Here is a 14,563-nt window from a genome sequence, read left to right on the forward strand (position 1 = left end):
TCAGCGTAGAGCATGTTAGATTAGGGTAGAATAGAGTAGAATATAGTAAACTAGGCTAGGGTAGCATAGGGTAAGCTCGGGTAGAGTAGGGTAGGGTAGGGTAGGGTACGGTAGAGTAGGGTAGATAGAGTGGAGTGGAGCAGAGTAGAGTAGTAGTAGGGTAGGGTAAGGTAGGGTAGTGTAGGGTAGGGTAGGGTAGGGTAGGGTAGGGTAGGGTAGGGTAGGGTAGGGTAGGGTAGGGTAGGGTAGGGTAGGGTAGGGTAGGGTAGGGTAGGGTAGGGTAGGGTAGGGTAGGTAGAGTAGAGTAGAGTAGAGTAGTAGTAGAGTAGGGTAGGGTAGGGTAGGGTAGGGTAGAGTAGAGTAGAGTAGAGTAGAGTAGAGTAGAGTAGAGTAGAGTAGAGTAGAGTAGAACAGAATGGAGTAGAATCGAATATGATATAATAGAACAGAACAGAATAGAATAGAATAGAATAGAGTAGAATAACGTAGAATAGAAAAGGATGCTCTACCTGTCGGATCCGTCAGTGAGCATGTTGGAGAGGATGAGACGCTTCATGTTGCTCTCACGGAAAGCGTTCATTCCGTAGTCGAACTGCATGTTGGACTTGGCCATGGTCTCGGTGTTCTCGTGGTTGATGGAGATCTACGCGAAAGAACACGAGATTTTGTAATAAGCTGAGGACGTAGTGTGATCACAAGAACTATCTGTGATTCAGATGTACCCCAAGGGAGCATAATAGGCCCAACCTCACAAATAAGATGTTTTTATTAACGAAAGTGTCACATCTAGAGATACATGTACTTGCATTGTACTATCTTTGTTGACACTAATTGGCACTTTATCAGTCATCACAGCAGCCTACTGTCGTACGTGTACCCCAAGGGAGCATACTGTGTCCACGAGTGATCAAAATAAACAGGCATCACTACAGTACATCAGTGATGGGTGATGTGTTCGTGCAACAAAGGTTATCACTACGGTACGATAAGCTGCAATTTACGGCTTTGAGTCAACAGTTAACTAGTCGAATGATGATCAAACTATCGAAAGGATCATTATTGTATCGAAAACTCACCTTGTGGTGGAAGTCGGGGAAGCAAGAGAACTTGAAGTCATGAGAAGCGACGAACTTCATTAGGGACTCAGTGCGCAGGTCACGCAGCCTGAAAACAAAGAGAAACAACAATGTTATCACGAAGGGCTACAATAATGCAAACAGACGGCAAATTATATCAAACATGCTTTCAAAGCAGATCACTGTGGTAAAAAAAGCCTCCGTCACACTATGCCAATCTTCACACTGTAACCGAATATTGAAAAGTGGCCACGATGAGAACAAAACCCTTCGCCAAACGTCAAAGAACAAAGAGGATCGGATAACAACTCAGCAACTGTATAGACCACTATATGGTACCAAAATTCATCCATTTGCTTGAGTAGATGTCCTTGCGTTTTTTTATACCTTAATGCCTTAGCGTCACATGGGTGACTAAACTTTATCGACGGAACAACTCTCAGCCCGTTTATATCTTACTTAACCAAACATGCCCCACCTCTGGTTCAGCTGGATGGTCTCCTTCTTCTGGCCGAACAGAGAGTACTCGGCCTTCAGCACGTGCGTGAACACCTTGTCCTTCCCCTGCAGGTCAGCCTCCAGGGAGGCGTCGATGATCTCGGGGTACTTCATCTGTGGTTACGGAGGGAAACAGGTGTTCGTTATCATCGGCATGGAGGAAGGAGGGAGAGAGGAAAGAAAAGAAGAATGGAAGGGAAGCAAAAACGAAGGAAGGAGAAAAAGAAAGAAAGAAAGAAAGAAAGAAAGAAAGAAAGAAAGAAAGAAAGAAAGAAAGAAAGAAAGAAAGAAAGAAAGGAAAGGAGAAAGAGAGAAAGAAACTTATAAAGTAAGAAAGAAGAACAGGAAGATAGAAAAGAAGAAGGAATGAAAAGACGTATATCTACCGCAAAATGAAGACAGATGTCACACCACGAACAAATATAGATTTTTATTACATCTCTACGTCACAATTGGGATCCTAAGACGACTTAAGACGCCAGACACAAGACTACAGAATGATGTAAGCCTCACCTGCATGTCCAGAGAGTAAGCCTTCTTGTCGTCCTTGAGAGTCTTCTCCATGGAGGTAGCGAAGACGATGTCGTCATCCTTGATGCCCTGCAAGGTGAGGGTAAGCTCGGCCTTCCTGTCCTGCTCGTAGCCGACCACGCCGTTAGCGGTGATGGTCTTCATCTGGGGGACCTGGGCATGGAACAACATGGGCATGGTACAGGCTACTCTTTCCAAAAGCTACGGTCTCCAAGAGGCCATTAAAAAGATATGCACAGTACTCTTTGGGACAAAGAATATAATTTGGTACAGTTTCTTTCCATAAAAGACGTCCAGTTTTGTACAGGCATGTCAAGCATTCAATCTCAATCAATTTCTCTAAGAAGAAATGCGGGTGGATTCTTCTTCTTCTTCTGGCATCAGGAGTTCACAGGATAAGTTTGGCTCATTGTGATGCGAGACGTATCCCTGATAAGTCGACGACGTTTGGCTTCGGTAGGGATTCATGGAAGGGTTACCATGTACTAGTTGTTTGTTAGTTGTGAATGGTAATTCTCTCACCTTGATCTCCAGACTGGGCATGTAGCGCCAGTTGCCCTGCAGCTCTTCCACCATCATCTCCCCCTTCAGGTTGTACTGGTCGGTCCCGTCCATGGTCAGGTCAAGGTTCACGGACTTGGTCTCGGCCTGGTCGTTGTAGTTTCCTGTGTGCAAAGGAGTACAATATATTTTTTCACACGGAGCAGATCTCAGTACTTGTGTCTTTGTTGCGAACAATTCTCGTCTTCGATGACAACTAAGTTAGCGGTGAGATGTTGCCATGTTCTAGCCAGGTGGTAAAGCATTGCCCTGTCCTTATGTCGTTACTAGTGACATATCTCAAATTTTGATGATCAGGTTTTTTACCCTAACTAATAGACTAAGTGTTCTTGATGAAAGATAGATTGGAGTGGAGACAACTTTCAAGTGTTCTTACCGTTGAAGTTGATGGTCTTCTTGGGGTGCGTCATGGAGAGCTCCACGGCCTTGCCGGCGATGTTGAGCCCGGCGTTCAGCTCCATCTTGCGGTCCACGCGGGAGCCGGGGGTGTCCAGCAGGAAGTGCACGGAGTAGGTGTTCTCCTTCTTACCGTTCACGCGAGACTGCGCGAGGGAAAACGGGATTAGCGTAACTAGATGGCGTTACTTAGGACCAGTACAATAACGTTAGCCAGTGCCAGGCTCCGTGGTGAGGATAATGATTCTTCTGGCCGCCCGACTCCCCTGTCGCACTATTGACTCTATTTGTCCAATTTCTACAATTAGACCACCGAACCACGGAGCCTGGTAAAATAACGTGTATATTACAGTCTTGCTTTACATTCAGAAATTTCTGTGTCTTTCTGTACAATTTTGAACGCAGGAGTTAAAATGTTTCAGTTCTAGTCTGTTTTTTTTTTTAAATTTCGTAGTAGCTTTACCATGCTATTGTGGAGGCAATTGCAAAAGAACAACGTCAGTCACAATGTTCTTACTCGCTGTCTTTGATGAAGAAAGCAACTCATCGGGAAGCCCACGATTATATAGCAGTGGGGTTCAAGCGCCGCCAAACTGGCCATGCCAAACGGTGTGACCTTTGTGGTTAGCGGCGTTGGGCTTGTGAGCTGCGAGTCTGGAGACTGTTTCTACTCGCCTCTTACAATAGTACTTGAGAGGATGATCATGATTTCGACAAGTAAAGAGATAATGAAAGAAGACCGCTTACAGGCTTGATGTTGTAGCGGGCCTCCATGACGTAGGAGTCCAGACCGGGGTCGGCCTTGTTCAGGGTGACGGAGGCGCTCATGGGCCCGGTCAGGGGCATGTAGGGGGTCTCGTCTTCAAGTCTAGGGAGGAAATAGAAGATACACGAAACATTAAAGCCTAGTTGTGTGTTCGCGAGTGTAACAGTGCATGCAATAGATTCTTGTACTGGTTGTTAATCATTGGTCGTCAGTATATTACATATGATACAGGATTGAGTAACAGGTGACAAACTTCGAATTCTGTTTAACACAATATGGGAACGGTCCATACTTTAACACAGTTTCTCTTAGATTGCTCAAAATGCCATGGTCATAAGCTAGTCAACTGTATCAGGCATTACTGGGGTTGGAGAGAGATATGTCACAGATGTGTGCTGTGCTTGTACATGTACAGATTATGATAGAGAGACGTGTACCTCGGGTTATAGATAGATATGTGCAGGAGTAAAGCAGAGACAACTGTACCTAAGGCTGGGGTACTGGTATAGGTACATATGTGTACGAGTAAAGAAGAGACTTCTGTACCTGGGGTTGGGGTACTGGACCTCCCCGCACATCTGCAGCCCGAAGGTCTCGATGCCCCAGGTGCCGGTGCAGGTGCTCTCATCCACACGGTCAGCCTCCACTCCGCGCACCTCCTCCTCCTGGTCCTGGTTAATCAGGAACAGCTTGGACCTGCGGGAGGACAAATGTTAGCGTTCTCTTTATGTAGTATCTAGCTTATCAAGCTGTTCGTTTTAGATATGTGGTAATACAGAATATTTCACCTAAAGTGAATCTAATGACCAGCCTCAACCTGTTTTTCAGAAAACATCAGCTATCTTTCTCTGCTCAATTTTTTTATGAGCATGGAATTCTATGAAGACTAATGCAGCAACAATATTTGTAAAATCTGAGGATATCTCAGTATGTAAAGTCCAAGGCTTCCTTCTAAGCTTTCCTTAGTGGACTGAATAGTAATGTACTAATTTCAAAAATGCAATTCAAGATTGTGTTACGTTTCCTGTGAACTGAATGCGCCAACCTTAGTGCATAAACTGCCGGCTGTCAAAGATGCAAGTTAGAAAACGTAACATTCTTTTCTCTGCTTGGAGATAAGCCTTTGTAAGAAGAGTTGGTGATCACGTGACTTACTGGACGTTGACGATCTCCATCTTGTCACGTGGCATGTTGAGCTTGACCTCCAGGTCGCTGCCCTTCTTGAGGATGACCTTGCCGTCGGCGAAGGTGGAGGAGTGGAGGGTGGTGACCATCTTCATCCCGCAGCGGGCCACGTGCGCGTCGATACCCATCTCGCTGGAGATCTCCACGGCGGCGCTGGGAAGGGAAGGAAAGATCGTTGTGAAAACCCTGCTGTACACATATACAGTACATTTGAAGCATGATGTCGCGATGGGCAAAAGCAGCCTCCAATAGAAACATACTGTGTGACCGCTCACTTTTTAGTGAAATCGCTTTTGGGAAGAGCAGTGTAACATTCGGAAAAGTGTCTTGCTCGTCGCACACGCGCGTACACTTGCAAAGTTAGACAATGTTATGATCTTTCCTGTCACCATCCATACCACTAAGATAACATGGGAAATTTGGCTAGTCTCTCAGTCAAAACGGTTATTCATGTCTAATTACTGAAAAGTACCTCGAAGTGAGCACTAAAAATGGCACGTCCTGTACCTTGATATACATGGACACAACAATGTATTCATCACCTTTACAATATTGCAGAACGCCTTAACTGGGCATGACCTGCCCCTCGATGTGCATGCCGCGCAGGCTGAAGCCCATGTTGCGTACGTCCACTGGTGTCATTACTGATCTGTACATGGTGTCAGCGGTGGGATCTGACTATAAACCTTTGCCACAGCCTTACCTGGGCATGACCTGTCCCTCGATGTGCATGCTGCGCGGGCTGAAGCCCATGTTGCGCACGTCCATCTTGCCGGAGACCTTGACGTGAGTGGTGGCGGTCCCGTTTATGGCGAGGCGGAGCGGCAGACCGGTGCTGGTGGGGATGGTGTGGGTGGAGTCCAGGAACATCGTGCTCTTGTCACCTGCGGGAACAACAGAAAACGTTACAGGCAGTGTTAAAAACCTAGTATAAAAGAAAGTACGGTTCTCAGTGGCAAATGTTGAGAGGTACATATTGAATACACCAAATCCGTGTGTTTTGTAGTCGCTGCATTGTACACATATATAACTTTATTGCACAACAATTGTACGAGGTACAAAGTATGGCATCTACATAACTACAGTGGTATAACACATATAACGTAGTCAAACTCCATTCGTATAGCTTTGCAAGATGATTGTGTTCCCGACTATAAGTCAGTTTTACTTTAAATGTCCAATTGCCCTTAGCTACTCTAGATCTATTCCAAAAAAAAAGGAAACCATTGTCACATCTATATAAGCAATGAGTAATTCAGTTTGAATCGATGCATTCCAAGATTTGGGCTTTCCCAGAGCTAAATTATGACGTGGAAGTCATGTCGCTGATTACTTGTTGAATCTTTACGTTTGCAAGAGCGCTCAAAAACATTAGTTTTCACCAACACTTAAACTCTATTTTCTTTTCTCTAACAATTTTCTCATTGGCCTAATAGTCCTGCTGCTTAGCCTGCTTCATGCTCATCTCCATGACGTCATGCCTTTGTTTTGATGACAGCACGAACACATACTATGAGCTTGCTTGAGTGTGTTGTCTTGTAAATTTTGCAGTAAAAGAAAATTACTGACCTCATAGTCCTGCTGCTTGGCGAGCTTCATCATGATCTCCATGACGTTCCAGCCCTGCTTCTGCGCCTTGACGTCCAGACCCTTGAAGTCTCCGTACATCACCTCGTCTCCGTACATGCGCACGTAGTAGGAGCCCTCGGGCTGGTTCTCCTGCTTAGCGTTGAACTAGGAGGGAGAAGAAGAAAGATGTGTTATGGTCAAGTTTGAACTTAGACCTTGCGTCTTCCAAGTAGGTGTTTATTCTACGCCTAGTCCCCGTACATGCGCACGTAGTAGTAGCCCTTGGGAATGTCCTCCTGCTTAGCGTTAGACAGCGGAGGGATAATAAAATGTGTCATGGTCCAGTCTTAACTTAGACCATGTTTTCCATAGTAACTCCTCTAGTTTTCAATTCTTATCTACATTTCTCAGTACTTGGCATTAAACTGGAGGGGGGTGGGTTAAAAGGTATATGTGTCTGCCAGTCGAGAGCATCGATATCGCTTCGTTCTTCCTTTAATATTTGTCTAGGAAGACCCCCTCCTTCGTTGTCTGTCTAGTCTGCCTAGTCTACATTTCCTACTACTGTATATTGTCTACTAAAATGTCTTACATATGTGGTAACATAAAAGACTTAAGTCTTAAGAAATGTACCTTGCGGTGGACCTCCTCCAGTTTGTTCTCCTTCAAGACGGAGCGCTTCTCCTTGGTCTTCAGCAGGTGCAAGACGTTGTTCTCGGGGAAGTAGCCCTGGTGGCCGAAGAAAGACTCGGCCAGGTAGCTCATGCCCTCGATACGGCCTCCAATCTGCGTGGTAAGATAAAGAGTATATATTTGTAACATGATCTGTCTTTACATACTTACACGGGCTCTGGGCTTTGAGTAATCTTGTGGTCTATTGTATTTCCAAGGAAATTGGAAGAATTGGATGAAAATCACGGACAGAAGCGTTGCTTGCCACCGCAGGTTACTTCTTCCGTCCATAGCTAGTATGTGATGCTGACTGTAAACAAAGCTAGCAGCTGTATGGAAATGCGAGTTGCCGTACGGCATGTTTATCTTCTGATTGTTTGAAGAGCAAAATTCTAACGTTTATTACTAGTTTTGAGCACAAGAAGACCCCACATCCAACATGTGTTATACCAAGATTGTATCGTCCATTGCTAGTTTTGGATGTACCGAACAACTGAGTTGACGGTAAGAAAACGTCATCTGACCTCCAGCATGTTCATCTCTGTGCCGAAGACGATGGCGGTGAGGTTGATGTATAAGCCTTTAATCTGCTGTATACAAGTTATTAAAGCTCACTGCTAGTTTTGGATGTACCGAACAACTGAGTTGACTGTAAGAAAAGTCAGCTAACCTCCAGCATGTTCATCTCGGTGCCGAAGACGATGGCGGTGAGGTTAAGACGGGCGCTGCGGGGCAGGAAGGAGGTGTCGGAGAACAGCACGTCGGCCTGGGCCTCGCCGCCCATGTTCCAGCGCTCTGTAACAGCAACAGGGGTTAGACAACAGTGACCCTAGTCCTCAAAGAAACCCTAACCCCAGTCCTAACCCCTACCCCCTAAACCTTAACCCTTACCCGAAGTCTGGGCCTAGTCCATATGCTCCAACACTCTATATAACAACAGGGTAGCTCACAGATAACACTAACACTAACACTAACACTAACTGTAACCCAGATCGTAATGATGATGAAACAGGTTCACTACAAACATCACCAACCATTTGGCCACCGAGAACAAGATTCCCTTTTCACAAAAACATGCGTACTCCTTTTGGTCTAAAAAATAGCTGGTTTACGCTTTAGTTTGCAATTCCGAAAACCTGTACGTTACCAAATCAGAGGCTTTGCCTACTTCGGCAGCTGTAGTTGTATGTTACGATGGAAATGGAGAACAAATCTTAGCCTGTACCTAGGTATTCATGAAAGCAACTGGCTCTAACTAACAAAAAAGAGAGACACAAATATCGCTCACCGGAGAAGACGGATCCCTCCCAGGCGGAGGAGAACTTCCTCTTGTCTCCGGTGAACTTCTTCTCCAGCTCGGAGTTGCGCAGGATATCGTTCACGGTGTTGTGCCACTCATCGTCGCGCTTCAGAACCTGCTGGAGGTGGGACCACACGTAGGAACCGACTGTACGGGACAGGGAACAGAACGTTAGTTACGATTGATATCTCACTGCCAGGGGCTCATTGGGTCTCCTTCCCGAGAGCTTGTGGCCATTCACCTCTTACGCTTTCTTAGAGTCCCTCTTACGAGCTAATAGTATAGTAGTTTGGTAACCAGAATTGATGTCTTTAAGAATCGTTGTAGTCACATGTAGATGAAGGCTTTCGTTAGAGAGCTTTGTACAACCACTAGAGAAATATCTATAAGACGTATACGTAGATGCGACACACGTCATTCGATGTAACACCGACTGATTCGTTGTGCCTGCTTTACCACCTTTACCACCGCCTTCGTGAACAGGTCTTCGCGGCAATGTTGCCGACGCAACGCACTTTCACACAGGACTGAAGACTAGACTGCGTCTTAGATAGCCAGAATTTCATGATGAAAGACAGTGACGTACCCTGAGAAGACTCCTCGGAGTCCATGGCGCGCTTGACGATCTGGAAGAAGTCGTGAGACGGGCAGAGCGCGGCCTGGATGTAGGCGGCGATACGGACCTCACTGTCCTCCGCCTTGTTCAGGAAGGTGTTGGTCAAGGCAGTGCGCTGTGTAAGGAACGATTCAAGAAAGTCAGTAAGACGTTTGCATTATCAAGTCAATAATTAACGTGTTGGTCAGGGCGGTGCGCTGTTTAAGGAACGATTCAAGAAAGTCGGTAAGACGTTTGCTTTCTTATGTCAATTATCAACGTGTTGGTAGCGCTGTTTCAGGAAGGATTCAAGAAAAGACTTTCGCATTGTCAAGTGAATCGTTAAGGTAAGGGCGATGCGCTGTTAAAGGAATGATTAAAGGGAATCTTCATGCAGTGTAAGTTAGAATGCAATAACACACCTTGTGAATAGATATTCTGACAATGTTTGTTCTTAGATTTTTGGCATGTGTTTTACGTTTGCTGAGATACAAGTAGGTGACTGTGTAAATCGAGTGTCTTCTGTGGTTGCTTTCAGTTTTAAGGGATTCAAAACTGGAGCTGCTCAACATCGTTGACATACTGTATCTGAATTAGATTCTGCTGTCCTTACAATTTCTAGGCAAACACGTTTCCATCATTAATAGTTTACAAGACTGTTCCGTGTCTTTACTACGTGTTAACTGTTTTCTAAATGTTCACGAGACCAGCTACTCACGCTGACGGAGCAGGGCAGGCGGCGGAAGGCCTCCATGGCGGCGCGGCGGACGGGGATGGGGTTGGCCTCGGTCAGCACGCACTGGGACAGCGTGGGGGCGGCGGACACGGCCTGGCCGGCGTTACCGATGGCCTTCAGGGACATCATCATCTGGGGAGGACGGAGAAACAGGCAGTTGTGATACATGTTTTATTAAGACTTCTTAAGACTAACTATAAAATAGAATAGACAGTCATGATACATATGTTAACTTCGTTAGACTTACTATGATTCATGAACCTGTGACTTCAGACACAAGACATAACTGGCCATTAAGTCTTAAACCGTTGTGACTGCTGTTCTTATCACAACGCATCCAAGAAGTTCTTATCAACAGTTCTGTTTATGAGTTTTTATGTTTTTTAATCTTTGTGTTCTGCTTATTAGTTTGTTTTCCTTCTCTTTGCATGAATTCTTAGAGAATGACGCAGTGATTGTAAGTAGTTTGATCTAAAAATAATCGGATTTATCTGCCGTCTACTTTGTTCAATGAAGCAAACATATTTCCATCTATTCGTTTACTCATTCATTCAGGCTGTCGTTCATTCCCTTACTCATTTATCCATTCATTCACGAATTCTTACCTTCTCCTCCTCCCTGTCGGAGAAAGTGTGGCAGCGCTCTCCCAGGTTCCTCTCGAACACGGCCAGCGCGTTCCGGATCTCGGGGCGCTGCGCGCAGTCGGACTCGGCCTGGCAGTACTTGTGGATCAGGGCGGACAGGGACAGGAAGGCGGAGCGGCGGACCTCGCGACCCTCACACAGGGGCTACGGAGAAAACAACGATATTAGTAAACGGGACGGGAGGCGCCATAGGTTACTCGGCCTGGCAGTACTTGTGGATCAGGGCGGACAGGGACAGGAAAGTGGAGCGGCGGACCTCACGACCTTCACACAGGGGCTGCGGAGAAAACAACATTAGTAAACGGGACGGGAGGCGCCATAGGTTACTCGGCCTGGCAGTACTTGTGGATCAGGGCGGACAGGGACAGGAAGGCGGAGCGGCGGACCTCACGACCTTCACACAGGGGCTGCGGAGAAAACAACGATATTAGTAAACGGGACGGGAGGCGCCATAGGTTACTCGGCCTGGCAGTACTTGTGGATCAGGGCGGACAGGGACAGGAAGGCGGAGCGGCGGACCTCACGACCTTCACACAGGGGCTGCGGAGAAAACAACGATATTAGTAAACGGGACGGGAGGCGCCATAGGTTACTCGGCCTGGCAGTACTTGTGGATCAGGGCGGACAGGGACAGGTAGGCGGAGCGGCGGACCTCGCGACCTTCACACAGGGGCTACGGAGGAGAAACAGACATTAGTGAACATGTGAACGGGACGGGAGGCGCCACAGGTTACTCGGCATGGCAGTACTTGTGGATCAGGGCGGACAGGGACACATTACAAAGGACTGTGTATTAGGCCCCAACATCTCCAACCAGGACCTTCTAGAAGCTAGCGAGAAGGCCGTGGCCTGACTGCAGTACTGGCACGGAACGATATGATGATGAGGGCGGACAGGGACAGGAAAGCGGAGCGGCGGACCTCGCGGCCTTCACACAGGGGCTAAAAGGAGGAGGAAAACATCACTAGTAAACGAGACGGGAGGCGATACAGTCTTCCAGGCACATGGCAAATGCAATGGAAAAGTAGGCAGAGCGGCTATATGCTAGGGAGTGAAAACAAACATCACGGTTAACACATAAACGGGACGAAAGGCAACACAGGCTTTCAGGCATCTCGGCCCTCTCTTCTTAAAAAAAAAATCTTTGAATATGCAGCAATTGTCATTCTAGAATGAAAGCGTACTTCTATGCCATGTGTTAAATACCAGTGTTCTACATTTCTTTACCATCACTATCAGGGTATGCGAAAAAAGTACCTGAAGTTCCGCGATCATCTGCGGGGTGGGGTTCTTGGCGAAGACCTGAGAGGCCAGCCAGGCGTCGGCCTGCTCGCCGGTCACCTCGCCCTTCATGATGTACTCCTTCACCAGGCGCGCGGACGCCTCGTTGTGCACCAGGGGGATGGCGTCCATGGCGAACTTCCTACGGAAAGGCAAACGAAAATTTTCGTCAGAAAAGTGATTCACTGGTTTAAATTAAGCGTTCAAGACGAACTTTTTAAAGTGGTCCCAGCCCTCCCGCAGGTCGGATCACCCTCTGGCCTTCGGCCGTCGGGCGATCAGGCTTCCCGCGGTCGGGCTGGTACTTTGGGCGATACGGAATACACCGTGTTGTATTCTATATGAATAGAAAGAAAATACATTTAAAATTTGCATCCATCTTTAACCCATCAAAATGGCGGAGGTTACATTTGAGTCACGTGAGTGTTAAACCCCTACGTCATACGTACTTCATCTTTTCGGGGTCGCTGTTGCAGATTCCCTCAGCCCTGGCGACAGTTTCTAACATTATAACTTTGCATCTATCTTTAACCCATCAAAATGGCGGAGGTAACATTTGAGTCACGTGAGTGTTAAAGCCCTACGTCATACGTACTTCATCTTCTCGGGGTCGGTGTTGCAGATGCCCTCAGCCCTGGCGACGTACTGTTTTTACTTTTAGCATGAGAACTTTGCATGTATGTTTAACCACCAACATGGGTAATGACGTCATGGTCACGTGAGTGCAAAATCCCTAGGTCATACGTACTTCATCTTCTCGGGGTCGCTGTTGCAGATGCCCTCAGCCCTGGCGACGGCGGAGCGCATCTCCTGCACGTTCAGGTCGCGCATCTGGTACACCAGGCGGCTGAAGAGTGCCGGGGTCTCGGGGCGCACTCCCTCGGCGGTCTGGGCGCACAGGTCCCGCAGGGTCTGCTCCACGCGCCCGCTGGCGGACTCGGAGTCCTTAGAGTCGTGCTGGAAGCGCAGGTCGGAGCGGGTGAAGCCCAGACCGGACACTGGGGAGGGAAGGGTGTACAGATTAGCCAATTTGTCATCACAACGATGAAAAAGACTCAGAAACAAGATAACAACTTAGAGATACTATAAAAGGTAGCTATAAGTTATAACTAGTCCAGTAGCCTTTTTGAGACCGTAGGGTTGTTACTCCGGTATGTCTAGGGCACAGTCTTGGGAGGAGGATTCCATCTCTCTCCTTCTACTGCCTTTTATCTCACCAACCGTAGTGGAGTAATAAAACAGAAGTCGTGTTAAGCCAGAAATGCCAGGATTTAAACCTGTGACCCCTTGATCTCGAGTCCAACGTTACAACTTAGACATAAGACATTGTGATGAGATTTAGGGTGAGAGAAGAGAGAAAAGGCCTTAAGAAAAACTTACGGAGAGAAGACTTGGTGCGTGGCCTCTGCGGGGTCAGCTGCAGTGTCTGTGTGCTGCGCACGGTGGCGCCGTTCTGCCCGTGAGAGAAGGGCCTCAGCAGATGACGCTCTGTACACGTCACAGACTCGATGACGCTGTTGCTGTCGATAGTGTGTGTGCATTCCTGGTTGCTGTCCAAAATGTGGGGGCGCTCCTGGAATAAAAACAGGAAAAAAAACGTTTTTAAAACTTTGATGTATCCGATTTCTCGACAGGTCATTTTGCACTGAGGACGGGGGCCGGTACCGACTTTCTGGAGCCTTTGCAGTCACGTGTCTCTAAGGCCACGTGACCTAAGGATTGGGGCATTCTCATCGACGAAGGCTGAAGCGACAGCCGAAACTCTGCCTGGTCTGATATCTTCAGTGTGAACTTATCTTATTGTGGCAGAATGTTAGCCTGACTCCTAGTCTCATACATGAGGCCATCTAACCATATTTGCATGTCATGTTATATCACTACAGAGCGTACTGTCTGTTTGCTGTAAAAATTGTCCTATAGTACGGCAGAACTTATTACTTGCTCTAGAAGTTAGCCTATAAATAGGTATAATGATACAGAACTTACCGTGTGCTTGCTGTAGAAGTTAGCCTATAATACTACAGAACTTAATGTGTGCTTAATGTTAATGTAGAAGTTGGCCTACAACACTACCGAACTTACCGTCTGCTGGCTGTAGAAGTTGGCGCGGATGCCGGTCTCGCTGCCGAGGCGACGGTCGGAGCAGCGCTGGAAGGTGCGGGTGCGCTTGTACTGGGTGGTCAGGCCGCGCTCGTCAACGGGCTCGTACTGGACATCGCAGGCGCCGGTAACGTCGGTCTGGGCAGGGAAGGAAGTTTAGGCAACGTTAGTGTGGTACATGTTTCAGCGCTGGAAGGTACGGGTGCGCTTGTACTGGGTGCTGAGGCCGCGCTCGTCCACGGGTTCGTACTGAACATCGCAGGCGCCGGTAACGTCGGTCTGGAGAGGGAAGGAAGTTTAGGCTACGTTAGTGTGGCACGTTTGTGAGCGAAGGTTGTGCAAAAAGTCGGAGCAGCGCTGGAAGGTGCGGGTGCGCTTGTACTGGGTGCTGAGGCCGCGCTCGTCTACGGGCTCGTACTGAACATCGCAGGCGCCGGTAACGTCGGTCTGGGCAGGGAAGGAAGTTTAGGCTACGTTAGGGTAGTACACATTTGAGCGAAGGTTGCGCGAAAGCCGCAGACGCTGGTTACCTCGTCTTGAGATCACGAGGGAAAACGGGAGAGTTTGAGGACTGTATAAATCCTTTGTTCAAAGACCTACAATGTACCTATCTGATTGTCTCCAAGCAGACCCTACCCGTAGGTCCATGTGCG

General features: G+C 47.5%; 1 protein-coding gene across 1 annotated transcript in view; it reads right to left on the minus strand.

Moving 5' to 3' along the window:
• Positions 1–14,563, minus strand: part of LOC118431640 — a gene marked incomplete in the record, with an annotated part of 47,580 nt that overhangs the window by 24,372 nt on the left and 8,645 nt on the right. The window contains 21 exon segments of the mRNA XM_035842882.1: positions 510–643; positions 1,077–1,164; positions 1,555–1,688; positions 2,088–2,258; positions 2,628–2,770; positions 3,043–3,208; positions 3,810–3,930; positions 4,375–4,524; positions 4,984–5,166; positions 5,717–5,897; positions 6,579–6,747; positions 7,216–7,368; positions 7,925–8,049; positions 8,543–8,701; positions 9,141–9,285; positions 9,868–10,017; positions 10,491–10,673; positions 11,787–11,952; positions 12,559–12,808; positions 13,191–13,383; positions 13,893–14,048. Of these exon segments, the coding sequence (XP_035698775.1) occupies positions 510–643; positions 1,077–1,164; positions 1,555–1,688; positions 2,088–2,258; positions 2,628–2,770; positions 3,043–3,208; positions 3,810–3,930; positions 4,375–4,524; positions 4,984–5,166; positions 5,717–5,897; positions 6,579–6,747; positions 7,216–7,368; positions 7,925–8,049; positions 8,543–8,701; positions 9,141–9,285; positions 9,868–10,017; positions 10,491–10,673; positions 11,787–11,952; positions 12,559–12,808; positions 13,191–13,383; positions 13,893–14,048 (3,320 nt within the window).

The sequence above is a fragment of the Branchiostoma floridae genome, chromosome 15, assembly GCF_000003815.2.
Source record: "Branchiostoma floridae strain S238N-H82 chromosome 15, Bfl_VNyyK, whole genome shotgun sequence".
In the NCBI taxonomy this organism is placed as follows: domain Eukaryota; kingdom Metazoa; phylum Chordata; class Leptocardii; order Amphioxiformes; family Branchiostomatidae; genus Branchiostoma; species Branchiostoma floridae.